General features: G+C 53.7%; 3 protein-coding genes across 3 annotated transcripts; 1 reads left to right on the top strand and 2 right to left on the bottom strand.

Moving 5' to 3' along the window:
• Positions 1–2,008: 2,008 nt before the first annotated feature.
• On the bottom strand, positions 2,009–3,876 carry HRG_10297 (FAD binding domain-containing protein; the record flags this gene model as incomplete). Its single annotated transcript, XM_044868768.1, has 4 exons — positions 2,009–2,690; positions 2,760–3,403; positions 3,482–3,706; positions 3,769–3,876. 4 exons carry the CDS (start codon positions 3,874–3,876, stop codon positions 2,009–2,011), a joined length of 1,659 nt encoding a protein of 552 aa, XP_044716123.1.
• A 4,272-nt stretch (positions 3,877–8,148) lies between these two features.
• HRG_10296 (sulfatase domain-containing protein) lies at positions 8,149–10,398 on the bottom strand (the record flags this gene model as incomplete). Its single annotated transcript, XM_044868767.1, has 1 exon — positions 8,149–10,398. The coding sequence occupies one exon, from the start codon at positions 10,396–10,398 to the stop codon at positions 8,149–8,151; it is 2,250 nt and encodes a 749-aa protein (XP_044716122.1).
• Positions 10,399–11,936: 1,538 nt separating this feature from the next.
• Positions 11,937–13,881, top strand: HRG_10295 (L-galactonate dehydratase; the record flags this gene model as incomplete). Its single annotated transcript, XM_044868766.1, has 3 exons — positions 11,937–12,069; positions 12,445–12,617; positions 12,685–13,881. The coding sequence occupies 3 exons, from the start codon at positions 11,937–11,939 to the stop codon at positions 13,879–13,881; spliced, it is 1,503 nt and encodes a 500-aa protein (XP_044716121.1).
• Positions 13,882–19,775: the final 5,894 nt, after the last annotated feature.

The following is a 19,775-nucleotide window of genomic DNA, read 5'->3' as shown; positions in this document are numbered from 1 at the left end:
CACGACCACGGCCTTGGGGTTCCTCACTCTTTCGCCGATGCCTCCAGCCCCCCACCCAGCCACAGCCCACCTATCACTGCTCGCCAGGCCCTGGGGCGGAGGAGATGAAACGGGGGAGAGGGGCCCGAGAACCAAACCCTGGGATGAAGAAGACAGAGGAGGTTGAAATGTGACGAGAAGGCAAAGTGATGTTGTCTGGCTGCCGGGATTGACAGGTGCCTGCTGCCTGCTACCCGCGTGGGTTGAGCCATGGGTACGAGTCATGCATATTGGCGCCGCCAACGACGACACGCAGGGCTTCTCAAGTCCGCAAAGTGAAGTTTACACGGAAAATAGATGAAAAGGCGCATACCGGTTCGCGGAAACGAGCCAGGCAGCGGGTTTTGAGTCGAAATGGTCCGCAGTCGTCAGTGGCGGCGAGAGCCCGGCTATGCACAACTCGTGTCAAAAATACGCACGCATGTTGACAGACCATCTCTGTATGATTGGGCCAAGAGCAACGTGACGCTTATTTCCGCCGCTGTTCCTTTGAGCGGTGATGGAAAGACTGGGCCAAGGGCAGGGGAAGAAAGGGGGCCATGGGGAGAAGGGGAAGCCAGCCTTCCATGCCTTGATGCCGACCACCGGAGAATTTCGTGTTTCGGCAGGGGATAAACGAGCGATGACAAGGGCCATGGATGATGTCAAGGACGAGTTTCGGCCGACGAGATGCAGCGCTGGCGAAGACGAAGCTAGCCCAGCCTTTGGAACACTGGAACCGGTGATGCTGCTGGGGCGAGGAGCGGCCACAGCGGCAAGGACAGAGGGGCCCGCCGGCCTGCGAAGAGAAGACCTGAAGTCGCAGTCGTCGAGCTCCGATGTGCGCGCAATGTGGAGCCCAAAGATTGGTTGGCGAGAGGCGAAAAGAAGGACTCTTGGAAGTTGGAAGAGAGGGAGGCTACGGTGAGGCTACGGTGAGGCCGGAGCGGTGCTTGATTGGCCTCGGGCACGCGTGGGGCGGCGGTACCTGCAGGTACGCCCTGCATGCGCATGTACTGTACATGCCGAGTACGACTTGCCTGCAGCTACCTAGGTATTGTCACCAGCTTAAGGTAGTTTTCTGCTGTTTCGCCTCTTGCGTCGTCTTTGGTGCAGAGGAAGAGGCAAGAGGTCGTGCATGGCTGGTCTGCCACTCGCCCAATCTTTCCCCGGGTGGCGGACGGGACGCATCCTTATGCCCTACCAGCCTCGCGAAATACAGGGATCGGCAGCGGATAGAACAGGCCCCACTCCCGCCTTGTCAATGCAGAAAGCCCCTATTCTCCGCCGCGACTTATCCCTAAGGAGAGGCACTTCTGTAAACCAAAAAGAGGGGGTCGGCTGATGTGATCTTCAAGTCGCTCGTGTCAGCCGCCATCAGCACTCGCGAATGGTTCCTGCACCACCAGTTCCTGCTCCGCTCAACCAACCCTTCCCGAGCTGCAGCACCAAAACGTGCATCAGGCGGTCGGGTCAAGTTGGTCAACCATCAAGGTTACAGTGGCGACGGGAAGACTCGATAGAAACCCAGGGTAGCATGCAACGCAAGCCTCGCAACACCAATTCCTAACATCACACAGCTTCACACGGCGACAGACCACGCTCCAGCCGCTGAACACTTGGAGAACATGGCCTTCAAACAGGCCAGTAGTTGTCTTCACCGAGGTTGGAGAATGCAAAGCGCGTAAATAAGTCCTGGCTTGCGGGCTGGCCGAGACATGAAATGATTAAGTAGTTTAGAATTGAGCCCCCCCCCCTTAGGGCACAAACCCTGTGGGCGGAATAAAATCATTTCATTCCCTCGGTGGCTTCCAGAAAGGCCTGTTATGCGACAAGTACGTTACTAGGTATTCGTGCGCATATCTATAGTATAATTGCCGCAGAGAATATCCTTGCTTCGACAGCCTCAGCCTACTCCCCTCCAGCAAATACGGCCCACCGCAACCGGAAGACGAGTTGGACAAGGGTGCCATGGTCTTCTAACTCGGCTTTACTTCTTGCACAACGCTCCATCGGGCCGGTCGATGAACTCCTCGGCGCCAACGCACGATGGGCAGTAAAACACGTAATTAGGGTCATACTTGTTCTTGGCCGCCCGATGACTCTCGTAGTTGTCGCCGTAAAATGTCGTTTTGTAGTAGGGGTCGTTGGGGTCGCCCTCATTCATGTATCCCCCTGTATCGGGGGCGAGCCGCTTGGTGGCGGCGCCCTTGGTAAAGGTGATATCGTCGGCCATGGCCTGGCGATCGGCCGCCGTGAGCGTCTGAGACTTGGAGATCCTTCGGGCGGTCAAGAGCACCATGGAGGAGTTGCGCCAAGCCGGGTGCAGACCCGATGACGTGTCGGCGGCATCCTCGAAGACCTTACCGCCGGAGACCAGCATGACCAGATTCATAGTATACTCCTCAGGCTTGCCGCTCACAATTTCGACAGTGTGGCGGACGCTATCATAGTCCTGCACGGCTTCCTTGTTCAGCAAACGCGAAGTTAGGAGCAAGGTGTCACCCGGAAAGTCGCCACGATCCAACTCCCCCTCATAGAAAGACCAATAGTCGTCATACTCTTTGAAATCCTCGTGAATCACCAGTTTGCCCTTAAACTGAGATAGCTTCTCGCGCACCCGAGTAAATATGGCATCGGCCTCGGCTTTCCCCTTGCCAATGGTCCATAGACTGTGAGTATACCCGGAATCGGAGTTGGCGATAAAGGGTCCAGGCAATTTTCGGAACCAGGTCACATACCCGGCATATCCACCCTCGTTAAGGTCTGGGAAAGACTGCATCATGATAGAAATGGCATCCAGGAGATCCGCATTCTCATCAGTCGTTGCCTGAGGGGTTATAGTGAGGTGGTGAGCCGTTATCACATTAACGTTAGGGTAAGCTTTGATTTTGGTGCCAAGCACAATGCCATAACCGGGACCGCCGCCACGCAGGGCCCGGAAGAGATCGGCATTCTGACAGTGGTTGGCAATAACTATGCGACCGTCCGCGAGCATCACATCGGCTTCGAGTAGCTGATCGGCGCCGAGGCCGTAGTTTCGGGACGCCGGTCCGTGGCCGCCGCCGGACAGCCAGCCGCCGTTAGCACCGACGCTTGAGGCGCCGCCGCCCACGATAATGACATTATGGTCCTGAGCGACCTTATGAACATCGCCACATTGATACACGCCATCGACGTGGATCGCGTGGCCGGTCCAGCCAGACTGCGTGCACTGGGTAGCCGATTGAAACGTGCCTTGAAACTCGATGGCGTTACGATAGTTGCGCATCCAGATAGCTAGACTTCCGAAGCCGTCGATACGGGCGTTCAGGTCGTGCCCCGTGTTAACAACGCTAACTCGGATGTCATGATCCTGCGCGAACTGAAGGGTTTCGCTGATATCCTGGCGTTCGGCTATGTTGACGGCATATACAGGAAGTTGGCCGAGCGTGCAACTTCCGGGTTTCTCTCCTTCAGCAACGGGAGGGCACGTGGTGTTGTATGGGTAGAATCTGCCGAGGGGCTGTTCTGTTTGGAAGTCATCGTCGGCCCACAAATTGTTGACGTCTTTGCATTGTTTGGCGTCTTGAGTGGGACCCTCGTAACACGATTGTGCAACAGGAACGGACTTGATGAGTTTGCCGCCGACTGTAGAGTTGAATTTGATCCATGAATCATCCGAGGGCCAGCAGCTTTCACCGGGAACCTATGCGATTTGCAGGAGTCAGTATGGCCATAGCTTCATGGTCTTGGAATAAGTCCGCTTACACATCTGCATTGGCGACTCGACTGGCCGGCAGGTTTCGCTGTGTTCTGGGCTTGAGCAGCACCAGCAAGGAGGTATAAGGCCAGCGAAAGGGGAGTTTGGCTGCGCATTGCGGGCAAGTTGACGACCTAGTCTGATGGCGGGAGGCCAGAGATTAAAAAAAGGATTGAACGTCGCCGATCTAGACGAGGAGGGCCAGCAGCTACGTCCTTGAGCGCGAGATAAAGTCGTTCCCACAACACATTGCGAGATGTATTTATATTTTATATTTAAGTGCTTCGAATATTTCGCCTCCCCGGCAGTCAATACATTCATTGGGTCAATTTTCTTTACACCATGTAGGCTATCCCGTTCATCGAGAAGAGATGGAGCGGAGGCATGAGCCAGCCCATGAATCATGCCTCAACCTTCAATCTTAATCTAGATGCCGGAACCCTACCAATATGCCATGATGAGTGCGTGGACAAGCTGACTTCAACGGGGGGCGCGATAAGCTGCAGAAAGTTGTTAAATAGGCCAAGTCTTGGCGATCGACAACAGCAGGGGCATCCAACGAGAGTTTTCATAGGACAGAACCGTATTTTATCCCACTTATTCGTGTAGCTCTCCACCGCCAAGACCTGGCCTATCTAAAAGAGTTTCTACAGTAGCTCAGCCGCCTAGAAATTTGTAGACGGCTTTAGCATTTTTTTGTAGTCAGCTTAGCATTTTAGTATCACGTGACTGTAGAAAGTCATAGTTAGGGTTGGTTAAGTTTTAAGTACTTGAGCTTAGAGTATGTTATTGAAATTATTTAAAGAAGGAATCGGCTTGATTATATGAGTACTCGTGAAGGCAATCTGCTGACTTTTAGGCCCCCTAGCACTGTTATTGTTTGTCAAGCTCCAGGGCATCCAGGTCCGCAAGTAAGTGAGTTTTTCATGACTGGGTGTTGGCGCTTCCAAAGATAAGCCATATCCGATCGAAAATGTATATCGACTGGACGAGCAGTCGGTCTTTAAGTCTGCGCCATAATTAAGCATACGACCGAAACCACGATTCAGCATTCATATGGGTTGACGGCTATAGACCTAACGGTTAGTGGCCTAGTCGGATTGGAGAGAATCAACAGGACCTCGAGGCGGGACGTTTCTGGATATATAACGGCAAGCGTTAATTCTGGGGTTCAGTTAAAGGGCTCCATCATGACGGAGTATGTGGTCATGCTGACCTCCCGCCCCTAGTAAGCCGTCCATAAGGGGAAACGCCTAAAACCTTGCTGGACCTTTCAGAATCACGTGATACTAGTAAGTCAAGCCGACCCATGAATTCATGGTTGGCTGAGTTGGATACAGCCCCACATTGTGGTCGAGTTACAGGGGCGGGGGAAGTTCGGCTTGTCCACGCACTCCGCCTTGACAGCTCTACTATTATCACGGGGATCCCGTTGGCCAAGAAAATCGTTGTTTGACCTGGAAAATACAGGTACTTCGCGAAGGTTCCGCCCACAAGTGTCTACACCGCCGGAGATTCCCAGGGGCCCCTATCACTGTATGAATTAGTGTTTCCTTGAATTTGATACTGTTCCCCTGTTACCCTGCTCGCGAAGCTCTTAGCCTAGTAAATTATATAAGAACTAGTTCAAACCTTCAGAGATACCTCAAACACGAATTAAGCAAAGAGGGCCAAGCAAACCGGCAGCCCGGCTACAGCCGCCGCGGCCGGCAATAAAAAGGATCCAACGCCGCCTCGGCCGCCCACACAAAGGAAGGTTCCGTCGCCGCCCCGGCTGTCCACATAAGGAAGCTTCCGACGTCGTCTCGGTCGCCCACATAAAGATGCAGTCTATGATTACAGCGCGATTAACAGCAAAATCGACAAACTAGAATGTTAGCAATCGGGGTCTACTTGGAGCTGTAAATAAAACACGGAGTACACAGAAGCGCCGAGAAACGTAGTGTAGAAGCCGAACAGGCGACCATACAAACCAGCGGTAGTGTATCTACATTCTAGCGGTCCATGACAAGCGGAGTGACGTGAAAGGGCCTAAAACGCAAGGACAACAACCACCCAGGACCTTTTATGCCTACGTTGGAAGCTAACCTCGATGCGGATCTTCAATGAGAACGCCTTGTCTTTTTCCTAACTAGAATAACCACAATAACTGTGCTCAAATGAAATACCATTGCTGCAGCCCACCACGGATTGACTTGGTGCCAGACGGTCACAACAAAAACCTTACGCGTATGGCAATATACCCAGGCGGTCCGTTTGTGCGTTTATGCTGCAGTTCTCTTGTCTTCTCGAGCGTCTTCTTTATTGCCTTATCCACAAGTGCTATGCCCGTCTCGCTATCCAACTCATCAACTCAGCTCCATACTCGATCTTCCTCATGAACAGCGCTCGCACCGCAACTTGCATTCTGATCGATGCGTCTTCTACGTCTTCTATACCAGTATTTCTTCTATACCAGTATTTTCATATCAGCTCTAACGCTCGGGGGAAATAGGATTAGCTTTATAGGTCCTCAAAAATGTCTCACCTGACAGTCGCTCGACCATATGTACTAGTTACGGAATAAAGACTATTTCTTTCTAATGTCGTTAAAATAGGAAAGAATTTTGCTGTCTTATATACACGCTGTGCAAATTTTAGTAACGATCTTGAAGAGATCCGGCCCCAAGTTCGCACGGTCCCTTATAATTACTGTAAGGGTCTTGGCCAGAGTGGGCAAAAACAGTGGTCGCGCTACTAGACCCCCTCTGCCACAGAGGCCGCAACTATGCGTGTGACAAAAGGAAAAAATAGAATGAGTATTGCTATTTACACAATAGCATATTGCTGTTTGCACACTTACCCCATTTTTAAGATACGTACTAATTAACGCCAGCCCGCCCCGCCTATTTGTACCGCGCGCGCCTGGTAAGTACCCGTACCGCCTAAATGCCCGCGCCCGCGCCCGCCTATATAGACACACATACTAAATTTAAAGCTATTACTAACGCCGCAATCGATAAACTTGGCCGCAGCCCGCGGTCTCTCGCAGCGTTATAATAAGGATCGTTAGCCCGAGGAAATATAAGGGGAAGTGGATTAAGAGGAGGACGCGGCAGGAGGGGCGCGCCGCCGGCTTCGTCAGGCGTTGGAGAGATCGTTGAGTCGGGGTTATGTGACCAAAAGTGCGTTGTGTGCGGCATTTGGGCGGTACGGGTACTTGCCAGGCGCGCGCGGCATAAATAGGCGGGGCAGGCTGGCGTTAGTACGTATCTTAAAAATGGGGTAAGTGTGCAAACAGCAATATGCTATTGTGTAAATAGCAATACTCTTACTTTACCTTTGCCTATATAACCTAGTATATAGCGGCCTATAGCGAAAAATAAAATCTACCCCTATAGGGTTTACGTATTAGTTCTAAAAATAGTAAGATGCGTTTTAACTCTAACTCACCTACAGGCCGCCGTACAGTGGTTTCCTCACAACTACCTACTATGGTGTCTAGAATCAGCTTATAGAGAGGTAGTAATTAAGGGACGAAGGCGATAATAAGTGTGGCGTGGCAGGGGTACCGGAACCTGCAATAAAACTCTCTGCAGCGTTTCTTTAAGTTTGCCACATAAACTAACTGACGAGTCACGACTAAGCAGATCGGTAGGATCAGACCAAGCAGACTAAGCAACCAGCCCCTATATAACTCTCCTAGCGGCAAGACGTACGGCAGGCATAGATTGTATATAGGAACATCTTAATGCCCTCTTTTGGCTAGTTATCTAGGCCTATAAGGGGCATCTATACCTATAAATACCTCCTTAATGTCCCTCTAGATAGACCAGGAGATGAATCCCGGGTTTCCCCTCTTTAAGCCCCCTTTTCTTCCACTGTGCTTTCAAGCCACTGCTTGAGAGGTAGAAGGTCCCCAGTGAATCGGGCAACGAAAGACAATCGGTTTCCTAATGAGCTTCTTCACGCCTTGAGTGTCGATCCTGAGGCCACTAACTTGAGCAGCGCGGGGCTTTGCACCAGAAATTCGTCGTATTTTCCGTTTCTTCGGGCCTCATCCGGACTGATGAAGAAAGCAGCAAAGTGCGACTCGTGTTTCATACTTTGGCTGAGCATCTGCAGAAGTTCCCCGAGAAGCTCTTGCCAGATTGCGAGAAAGAGCTAGCGATGGCTTGTCTGACTTATCTATCATTCGAGCCATTTGCTCCAGGTCCTTGCGTTGACGCAAGTGACATGATCAAGCGATTGGACAGATATTACTTGCTCGCCCAGGGCAACCGTACGTCTGTTAAAAGGTGCCGAGACAGGCGCTCAGCAGCCTCACCCATACTCTACAGACTCGCTTCGAACCTCTTGACCACGTTCGGGACACATTATGGGACTTGAGCCTCAACCTTGACGACTTGCTACTCCGCATGAGAACCGTAACGCCATCGCTTGCTATTCTCCTCGACCCACCACCGTGTCACGAAGACGGCGTCCTCGACCCATTGCGCCGCGTCGGAGCCGCACGCGTCATGAATTCTTGCCAAAAACTCCTTCAAATCGAAGCCCACCACTGGCTTAGCCTCGCGAGGGTCCGTAGCAAGGTCGCTGAAACGCCACTCGATGTTGTCTACAGTCGGCACCACCAGCCGCCACGACTTTTGGCGCGCGTCGCGGACGCCCACCATGGAGCGGCCAGGATTAATGACGGTAAAGTGCCAGTTGGCTAGACTAGATGCTTGGTCGCCAGTCGTTGATGATGACTTGCGTAGTGGTCGCACAAGAGACTGGCCTTCGTAGTTGCGGATTAGGTCCTTCGCAGCTTGGAGTGCTTTCCCAGCAAGCGAACCTGTCTCAATAAGAAGATCCAGCACCGTCGGCAGAACCTGCTGGGACGAGACGGCGTCGTCGATTGTCAAGGGCGGAATCTTGGGATGGGATAAGATCAAGGGCACGTGGTTGTTTCCAACATTGGGGTTGAAGTTGGAGGATGGATTATCGTTTTCTGGAATCGACAGGCCATGGTCTCCCAGCAGTACCACGAGCGTCTCGTCGGCTACGCCCTGGTCGTCGAGAATCTCAAGTATCTTGCCCAGCCAGCGGTCATCGTAGCCTATGGTGTTGATGTAGTGCGACAAGTCGTCCAGGCCGTTCGCCAGTTGTACATGTCTCTCATTGCCAGGCAGTGCCCAGGGGTGATGGCTTGTACTGGTCACGTGCGTCAAGAAGACCCTCTCATCGTTCTCTTTGGCCGCAGAGAAGGCATCTCGGATGTAGTCGCCGAGTGGATCCTCTTCAAAGCCAAAGTAGTTGACATCCGGCAGCGTTACGGGACCGAACTTGGCGGTACTGCCTCTGAGGTACTCCCTGTCGATGATAGCATCCTGGGAGAACCCAATTCTACCCACAAGGGGGCCAAAGTTGTCAAAGTCAAGGGTGGCCGTCTGCAGAAACGACGACTTCCACTTGTAGGATGTAAAATCACGCGAGTCTACTTCGCCGAGTGTGTTGAGGGCGTCGAGGACGTGAGGCAGACACGGGTTATAGAAGTGGTGCTGGTGCTCGACGTTGAAGTCGGCCACGAGAGGACTAATACCGCAGAGCGTACCGACAAGGCTCTTAAGCGTGTACGTCGACGTCGTGTAGGCGTCGGTGTAGCTGATACCTCCCCGGGGTTTATCTTTCGGGGTTTGTCGCTGAAAGCCGTCGTCGAAGTCACCGGTCAAGAGTTTGGCCGTGGGCGTGAGCGACTCGAGGTGCTCCGTTGCCTCGCGGGGCAGCTTCCCATCGCTCCACGTTTCTCTCAAGCGCTGCAGGGGGATTCCGTTCTCCTTGATGGGGAAGAGATCCTGTCTCGTGCTTTCGAGCACAATACACATAATGTGTCGTATCGGTACATCTCGCAACACATTGCGTAATTCAAGTAACAGCTCGTCGTCGAGGTTCGAAATCCTGAGTGGGTCCGCCGCCGCATTGTAATGAGTCTTGTTGCCGTACCAGTCCTCAAACCCCGGTAGAACAGTGTCCTTTGGCAGCCAGGAAAGAGGAGTCGGGGGAGCAAGGGCGGTGCGGTTATCCCAGTCGCGCAACGCGCCGGAACCATGTGGCCAGCTGAGGAGGTGTAAAGAGGAAGACTGAAAGTCGACAAAGGGAAGCAGTGCCGGAGTCCACGACATGAAAGTTAGAGCGCTCTCGTTTGGTCGAAGGAAGCAAAGGATAGCCTGGGCCAGCAGTCCACCGGCCACGATGGCGTACGCAAACAGCCACAATATGGACATCCAATGCCAGCCCTGGCCATATCCGCTTGAAAAGACGTGATGCTGGCTCACCGGCAAGACTTGCGTCGTTTGGCCATTCTCAGGGTCGTGTTGCGGCGTCTTGGCGTATTGGGAGCGCAGTAACCGATGTCGAAATACAGCGCGGGAGGCACAGTTCAGCGGCCAGCTTACAATATCGGCAGCCACACTCCCCAGACCGTAAAAGAAATCCTGTAAAAGCCAGGAGATGAGACATAGTGCGCCGAGCACCGGGACCAGTGTTGCCACGCCCGACAGCAGCAGCGCCCTCCCCGCAGCGTCGCCAGCGACGCCGACGTTGCTCCAATGGATCTCAGATCCGGCCACGACGAAGAAGGTGATGGTGCCGATGCCGATGATGGTTGCAAAGGCCATAAGAAACGAAGCAGCAATCGCCGCCAAGGCCCTTGGCGAGTAGACTGCCTGGCCCGGGAAGCGCCGTATGTCGAAACTAAGCCGTAAGATGATTAATAAAGCGAAATCCTGAGCGAAGAATGTATATCCCCATTGCTGGAAGGTGAATGTCGCCAAGGCAGGGAGATGGGTGTAGATGTGTACCGCCTTTGCACCAAGGACCGACACAACGGCAAGGGTATAGATGAAGCGGCGATTGGCAAAGCGCCAGGCCACGGCCAATACAACCCGATGAGCGCCCGGGAGGCACAAAGCCGTGGCTCGGCCGGCACAGCCACACGCCTGACCAGGCGAGTTAGACTGAGCAAGGAAGCCCATGCTGGGCGTAGAGAAAGGTGTTTGGAGTCTCCCGTCCACGAGTTGACAAGCTCTACTATCTCTGAATTTTAAGAACGAAGGACTCGGAACGACGGCTAACGAAGGGCCTCTGATACTATAGTCTTTGCAAGACTTTTATACCAGAGCAAGCAAGGTAACAAAGCAACAAGGCGATTGAGGAAACGCGGTTGCCCAATTCGAGGCTCGAACAGAAGGTATAACGAGGGGATAAACAGCGAGCCAGGGAAAAAGGAAAGGGCGCAGTTTATACCGCAGGCCTCGAAGCAAAGGGCGAGTGAAAAATTAAGAGAGGAAAGGGGGCGGGGGGGCTGGCACCATATTCCACTCTAAGAGCCATGGAGGCCTATGATAAGTCGGTCTTCGTTGCGGAAAGTTTGGAATCCACTTTCGTTGGACCCCTACGCTGTCGAATTCTGCCGTAAACCGCCTAATATAATTCCAATTCCAGGCGCGGCGTTATTATTATCGAGGCATTGTGCTTGCATGCTTCGTGACACAGCGGTCCGGTCAGTGAATAGCCGGCCTACCAATGATGGCCTTGCCCTGCCCGCGCTGCTATAGCGATGTAAATCCATGGACAAAGGCCTGCAGACCGACCCGATGGCGAAGACTAGCCAAGGCCCCGACCGGCATCGCGAATTGGCTTCCCCACTGGATCTGCAACCCACCACGCGCAGACGGGAGTTTCGTGGCATTACCAGTTATTCTGGTTGTCGAGGTCGGCCTGTTTGCGGATCTCGTGCCCGCAGACAGGGTAGAGGACCAGCGGGAGATAAACCGGATCATCTGCGGGGGTTGTAAGTTCCATCTCCCACCAGGCGATAGGTAATTAAGGTAGGTACTGTATAGGCTCTGAAGCCCAGAGTAACTACCTACCGGTATGTGTGTTGTGCTGCCGTCCAAGTGGATGCAGTCGCGTCTACTGTAATTACCTACTCACGTAAGGAGATCCGCACAAGCAACCGAGTCCTGACAATCCCTGCCCAGGACAGGGCTGTGCCCGGGACCGGGCAGGGGTGTGTTCTATTAGTGTAGCGCACGAACCATGCCTTTCGAGATGTTTCATGATTCATCCCGCCCGACTTCACTCTTCCTTGCAGTTACTCGGACGGCATCCAATCACGTATTGTAAATCGGCGTCCAAGCAAGAATCCAATGTCATGCATCAGCTGGATTACGTCCCCGCAGGAAAAGAACTCTACCACGGCCTGTGGATGCAGCACAAGTGCTACAACGTCCGCATTCCGCACCTGTTTGGCTTTGGCTTCTTGGACGGCCACCACGCAAGGGCCTGTATGTACCAAGTCATCATCATCCTCATCAAGGCGAGGGTGAAAGCTGTCACATTGAATACCACTTGGCCAAAATGAGGGAACCCCCGAGTAGGAGTGGTATTAATAGTGCTTGTTATATCTCCTGCTATCCGTATCCCCGTATCCGTATTGTCGTGCCAGTCGTGTGACAATAATTACCGGTAGCTCCCTAATAATAAGGTTAGCCAAGACGGGGTTAGTTATTTGCATGGCGAAGAGCATTTTTACCCGCCCCTCTTGGCCCCGCCGCGTAACTTATTGTCTATGCCATTTTCGACCCCGCGATCCGAATAGAGTCGAGGAGCTCGGCGTCGAGAAATCCCTCAAACAAAAGACACGACACGTCTTGCCGCAGCCACCCAGGCCAACATGCCCGGCGAAATCACCGTCACCGGCTTCACGTCGCGCGATGTACGCTTCCCGACGTCGCTCGACCGAACGGGCTCGGACGCCATGAACGCGGCCGGCGACTACTCGGCCGCCTACTGCGTCCTCGAGACCGACGCGCAGCATTCGGGCCACGGCATGGTGCGTCCCCGTGCCGGGTGCTAGCGAGAGGCGGTTGCGCTGAAACGGATGGCCGCCCGAGGAGCAGACCTTTACCATTGGCCGCGGCAACGACCTTGTTTGCGCTGCCATCAACCACGTCGCCGAGCGCGTCCGCGGCAGGACCCTCTCCTCGCTCGTCGCAAACTGGGGCCAGACCTGGCGCTTCCTGGTTTCCGACAGCCAGCTGCGCTGGATCGGCCCCGAGAAGGGCGTCATCCACCTCGCCCTCGGCGCCGTCGTCAACGCCCTTTGGGACCTCTGGGCCAAGGTCCTGGGCAAGCCCGTGTGGCGCGTCGTCGCCGACATGACCCCCGAGCAGCTCGTCGACTGCATCGATTTTCGATACATCACCGATGCCATCACCCGGGACGAGGCCCTGGCCATGCTCCGCGCTCGCGAGCACGGCAAAACGGCCCGTTTGCGGGACGCTCTGGAAAACCTAGCTGTCCCTGCCTACACCACAAGCGCTGGCTGGCTGGGCTACGGCGAGGACAAGCTGAGGCACCTCTTGCGCGAGGCCCTGGACCAAGGGTACAAGCACTTCAAGCTCAAGGTTGGCGGCAGTCTGGATGAAGACCGCCGACGGCTCTCCATTGCGCGCGACGTCATAGGCTACGACCGGGGAAACGTGCTCATGATCGACGCCAACCAGGTCTGGTCTGTTCCCGAGGCCGTCGAGCACATGCGGTATCTGAGCGACTTCAAGCCGTGGTTCATCGAAGAACCCACGTCGCCTGATGACATTGTGGGCCACAAGACGGTTCGCGATGCCCTCAAGCCGCTGGGCGTCGGTGTTGCCACCGGCGAGATGTGCCAGAACCGCGTCATTTTTAAGCAGCTTCTCCAGATGGGCGCCATCGATGTGTGCCAAATCGATGCCTGCAGACTGGGGGGCGTCAACGAAGTTCTAGCTGTCTTGCTCATGGCTGCCAAGTACGGCGTCCCTGTCGTTCCGCACTCGGGTGGTGTAGGCCTGCCAGAGTACACGCAGCACCTCAGCACCATTGACTACGTTGTCGTCAGCGGCAAGCGCTCCGTACTCGAGTATGTCGACCACCTTCACGAGCACTTTCTGCACCCGTCCGCCATCAAGGACGGCTATTATCAGACTCCACTGGAGCCGGGCTACAGTGTTGAGATGAAGCCCGAGAGCATGGACAGGTATGAATTTCCGGGCGAGGAGGGAGTGAGCTGGTGGAGGAGCGAAGAGGCCAAGCCCATTCTCGAGGGCCCAAAGGTCTAGGCCCGGACCTCAATGTCGGAGGAGGCGTGTCGTGTTGTGATGGACGATAATAGCCAGGTTTTTCCAAAAGCCGGCCGGTGAATAGGTCTACGTGGCTGCCGACCATATCTTCAGTGTTCACCGTCGTGCTGCTTAAGACTGGCCTTGAGCGTCAAGGACGAGGGCCAAGAGGCCAAAGACTTGGTCGCGCCTCGTGGTCCCCCCTGTTCTTATACATCGCTACGGCCAAAGTTGTCGACCAAGTGTTTGCAGTACGCGGCTTACGGGCACCACGGTATAAAGGAGGTAAAGGTACCGTGTATGCTGTGCAGGAAAAGTTTGTTCAAGAAATACTAGAGGCGATCCCCAACGCTGGGAGTGATAAGCCGGTCTGCGCGTTCAACTTCGGCGAGTCAGAGTCGTCGCACATAGACACCCTCAACAGAGACGTTTGGAAAGCCGTGAGCGGACATCTCGATAAAGGCACTTTTCAAAGGCACTTTGTAAAATGCTCGAAATTAAGAATTCTCCAAAAACGTCCGTCTGGCACGCTCAGCTGGTTGGTGCAAATAGTACAAAGCCGAGGACACCTTCTGCCCAAAACTACCATCTTGGTGATTGCCTGAACACGGGAAAGACCCGTTTCACCTTTCCCCCTCCCCTGCGCGGCGGCAGGTTCGCGCAACCTCGAGGATGGATGGAAACACGCACGGTTTCGGCCACAACCTGTCGTTGTCATCTGTCGGTAGGTGCCAGCAATTTCCGAGTCCAGCTGGAGTAAATGTCGCCCAGTGTAATACCTCGACTCGACATGACAGCAAGGGTTCACCATGCTCAGCAGGGCCCAGGCGCCGGGCCCGTCGGGTATGCCATCCTCTATCCGATACTGGTCCATTTCCATGTCGAGGAAGTGGCAGGTAATCATGTCGTCCGTGCACCTACAACGAAACTGCATGTCTCGTAGTACGTGGCCGTCAGCCTCATACTTATGGAAGAGGTAGCGCACTGCATCTCTGTCCGAGGTGAGCAGGCTGTCGAGCTGGTCGAATCCGCCAAGGCTTAGAGTGTCATGGAGGATGTCATTGAAGACGAACAAGCAGTTTTCATTTGCCACGAAACTGTCGTTGTATCGGGCACCGCAAAAGACGTCATTCATAGGAAGCCCGTCCCGGGATTGAGAATGGGCTTGAAGCGCGCCGTCAAGGCAACCGACATAGTCAACGACACAGCGGATGCTCTCCGTCTCCCAAGGCGATGGAGTGGTGCCCTCGAGGCCGTTTAGGTACCCCCAAGACCACGAGCACAAGACACAGGTACACCCGCACCAGGTTTTCGTCGCCCTTCTGTTGTCCAGCTGACCCAATAAAGTCTGCGCTGAGAACAGTCTCGAGTCGAGTTCAAGTCGTAAAAACGCCTCGAGCAAGCGGTGCTTCTCTGTCGCTGACAAGACCTCCATGTCCAGTTGGCGAACACTGCTCAAACGTCGTGAGGGCACCGAGAGGGCCTTGCCTAGGTCTGGGTGGGACCACAAGGGCAGATGGATGTACGCACGACGAAGGTGCGGGCTTGTCGCCTTGGATATGTAGTCGTTGATATATCTCCTGAGCTGCTTATAGAGGCGCTTCAGCCGTTTCATAGCGCCCAGATCCTGGCCATCAATCGGGTCAGGCAATCTTTTAGGGGCCCAATTATCTATACACCTCCTTTTATTAACTGTACACCAAAAAGTGGATCAACTGTGGCTGGGTCAGGCGCAGTGCCGATGCCGCTAATTTTGGTGCGCCCATTCCCGGCCGGCCAGCTGGCCAGTTCGTGATGCTTGCGTAACAACATCCTGTAACCGTAACTATCAGCAATACCATCAAAACTGAAGCTATTCGCACCGCGTTTTCTGCCCTTACGAGCCCGAATCATGGAGTCGCTTACGAAGACACTATTCCCGACCTTCCAGGCCGCGATGGAAGCCGCCGATACCGTTGCTGAGGCTGAGGGCTACGCCTACACATTCGAACATCGAAGCGGGATAACGCTGGCCAACGCAAGTCTGCACTTGTTCGTTGTATCAAGGCCGGCCCCTACGAAAATCGGAAGGATAAAGCTGCTCATATCTCTCGTCGTCGCCTCAATACAGCAACCCAGAAAACAGACTGTGAATTTCGCCTCTCGTTGAAGGAAAAACGCGGTTACTGGACTATCTCTTATCTTCACGATGTTCACAATCATCGCCTTGTTGATGACCCGATGGTCTTTCCGAAGTACCGGGCGCTTGTTATCCAGAAGTATCGCGACGACATTATCCGGAAGTTTAATAACAATACCCGGCCGACCGATATTGCTGGCGAGCTTCGTGACCTGGTTCACGACGATCCTCGTTTAGCCGGTATCACGGCTCAAGACGTGAGTAACGCCTTGGCTAGGCACCGTCAGGAAGAACTAGCTGGCCGTACGCCTCTTCAGTTTCTCTACGACCGGCTAGATAAGTCCGACTTCTTTCATCGAGATAGTCGTGATCCCCAGGGCCGGCTAACTGGGCTATTTCTCGCGCCTCGTGCTACCTTCCATCGATGGCGTCAGCATCACGATGTCCTCGTCCTCGACTGTACCTACAAGACGAACCGATTCAATATGCCGTTATTGAATATCTGCGCGGCCACTCGAGATAACAAAACGTTCTCTATTGCCTCTATCTTCTTGAACGGCGAGACCGAGTCCCATTACTATTGGGCTATCTCGTTGCTGCTAGTCCTTTGCGAGAAGGAGTCGATCCCATTTCAAGGGTCACTGTCACGGACCGAGATACTGCGTTGCTTAAGGCGTTAGATAGCTTTCGCGAGCTTCAAAACAGTACTAACCTTCTGTGCACGTGGCATATTAACCAGAATGTCGTTGCGAAATGCAAGCAATTTTCCCTAAGGCATCAAAAATCGGCAATCGAGTCGTACGGGCCCCGGCATTCCAAGCGTTTCTACAAGAGTGGAACGAGATCGTCAAGTCACAAGATGTGAATAGCTTCAACGAACGTTTACGCCAATTTGAGACACCAGGCCGCCACCCGCTTGCAGCTATACAATACTGTTGCAATACGTGGCTAACGCCTTGGAAGGAGAAGTTTGTATCTTGTTTCGTTAATCAATATCGCCACTTCGGGCGTACAACGACCTCGATCGTCGAGGGACTTCACTCTCATATGAAGAAGTTCCTTTGGTCCTGTACGGGCGATTTGACGACCGTTTTCCAACGATTCGAACGCTTCTGGGGCCATCAGGCTGCTCAGATCACAGCGATAGAGAATCGAAACCTCCACAAGATATCAACGTTCTCCTACAGGCGCCGTATATGCCGATCCGCGAGCGAGTATCGTCATATGCGTTAAAGCTACTAATAGATGAGCATCGCAAGATCCTCTAGACCCCGAAGTCAACGGGCCAAACCGCCGCCAGGTCAATGTCCTTGTAATTGGGCTACTAGTCGAGGGCTACCGTGCTGCCATCGAATCTTCGAGTCTATCAACACCAATACCTCCCTTACACTCGACGACTTCGACCCATTTTGGTATATTCCGATCGATACAAGCGCTCAGGGCACAAGCCCTACTCGGGCACCATACGAGCCACAAGTTATCAGGGCTAAGGGCCGCCCCAAGGGCTCACTCAACCTCGAAGAGTCACGGCGGTCAAGATCAACGCGGCGGGATCCGTCACATCACGAGATCGCTGAACGGCATGAGCGGGCTGAGGCTATACGACTGCCTCCTCCTCAACGGCACCAGCGGCGATGACGGGTACGGTAACGGCCGCGATGACTTCAACGGAACGAGGGCTGCGGCACATCGAGGAAAACGGCGATACGTACGAGGCAGGCACACGGATGCAACGGGCGTATCAACAAGCCGGGCGTCAAACGCCAGTCTCTGATGATGACGATCAGCCGGTACGGCGGGAGACCCAAGACTGCATCTTCGTCGCCGGCCTCACGGACGATGCCGCCCTTGAGGATGTATGGGATCAATTGGAATCACAGTTAGATGAAGCGGATCAGGCACGTAGTGCACTCGAAGAAGGAGGCCTGTTGTAAACACCAAAGAATAGTCTCATCAGCATAGAAAGCGCAGTACGAATAGCTTCAATTTTGGGTGCCTTATCGTTGAAGGAGAACTGTTACTACCTGGCTCTACTTATCGTAGAGAATGTGTGCATACAAATTGGCGGTATCGGCCCTCTTCGGCCGTCAGCCACAGTTAATCCACTTTTTGGGTGTACAGTTAATGAAAGTGGGTGGATAGATAACTTGGGCCTCTTTTAGTTGCCCATTTGTCGATATGCGCCTCGACATGTGCCCGATAGTTCTGCTTATTGGCCATATTCTCGGGGGACGCGGTATCTTTATATGATTCTATCCAGGCGGTCGCGTTTGCAATCACCGCGGCAGGCCCATCAGGCGACAGCGACAATTTTGCCTGGACAAGGTTGACACCAGAAATCTTACCTTGACGTTCAATGAAGGTAAAGCAAAGAGCGTGCAAGGTGAGCAAGTAACTCTGGTGGTCGGAGCCTGAAGAAGCCACGGCTTCATGACTCATATTATGTAGCATTCGCTCCCAAAATCGACTTTATGCTCAGTCCCATCCGTCTCTAGCACGCACTGCCTTGACGTCGAAGACGCTCCCTAAGCTGCAGCCTCGTTAGGCAGACCGTAGGACCAGAGTTCTAACGTACATCTACAGTGTACACTTTTAGCACTTTGGCACATAAAGTCGCCTGTACCAGCCTTAAACAGGAAACGTTGCTCGGCCAGGCAAAATTGAAAGGCTCTTGTAGACGCTATATAGATACAGTTTGTTCCTTTGCTTGCTAACATGAACTTGTTGCCCCCGAGCTACACTCAGTTATTATGCACGCCATAATGCCTTCATCGTACAACTATCATCGAAATAACCAGAAGATAAGCTATCTGCTGTAGGTGTATGTACGTAAGATAAAGTACTTGGTCACCCGTTGCCCAGCTGCCGGCCCGCTGGGGCACGCCATTTCGAGGCTCGCCTCTTTCGTTTGGGAGCAGCTGGCTTCACTCACCCACATCACCACACGCCTCCCGCTCAGCGAGGCCAAAACCAAGAACCGTGACTCCAAAATCGGCTCAACTTTCGATCCGCGGCAGTTGCGCAGCGGGATGCTCCGAGCACCGCCCGCGAAAGGTACGTCCACCGAGTCCCGCGCCTTTGGCTCTGTTTCGAAAACAAACTGACCCTTTCCCAGCAACCAACAAACCACCCGCGTAGCAACACCAGGCTCCGGAGTTCTAAGCGGCTATTCCTGCCTGACTTGTCCAAAGGCCAACATGGCGCGGGATACAGAAGATGACGCCTGGACGATTTCCTCCATCGACAAGCTGGCCAACCTCTACGACTACCAGGCCTAGTACGCCGGTATTCTAGCAGGCCTTGGCGCTTTAGGAATCGCTCGCCACTTAGAGGGGCCAGCTCGGGACCTGTGTGGGCGGACTGCCGTCAAGAAATGGAGACGTCGCGAAAGGAGGGTCATTCGACTCCTTCTCTTCACTATCTCCAAGGAGCTCAAGACGTCGATTTATCAAAATGGCTGGACAGAGAGAACGTCGGCGCGAGAGACGCTGAAACTCATCAAAGAATCTGTCCCGTACGCGTCTGGCTTTGATGCTACCGCCCGAGACACAATTCATGACATGTTTCTTCTCGATCCGAGAAAGTTTCCAGACATGGCTACCTTTGAACGCATGTTCCATGTTCACTGGAAGCAATTCCAGACTCTGCACTCGGATTGGGACTTCGTTTCGTTCGCGGCGGCAGCACAGACCGGAATCAGTGAACCCTCACCGTACTACGACGACCGCCAGCCTGACGAGGGAGTCGCGAGAGAAGAGGCTTTTGAATTTCTGGA

The sequence above is a fragment of the Hirsutella rhossiliensis genome (genome assembly GCF_020360975.1).
Source record: "Hirsutella rhossiliensis strain HR02 chromosome Unknown scaffold00015, whole genome shotgun sequence".
Lineage (NCBI taxonomy): Eukaryota > Fungi > Ascomycota > Sordariomycetes > Hypocreales > Ophiocordycipitaceae > Hirsutella > Hirsutella rhossiliensis.
The sequence above is the reverse complement of the archived record's forward strand: the minus strand, read 5'-3'. Positions and strand labels throughout refer to the sequence as shown.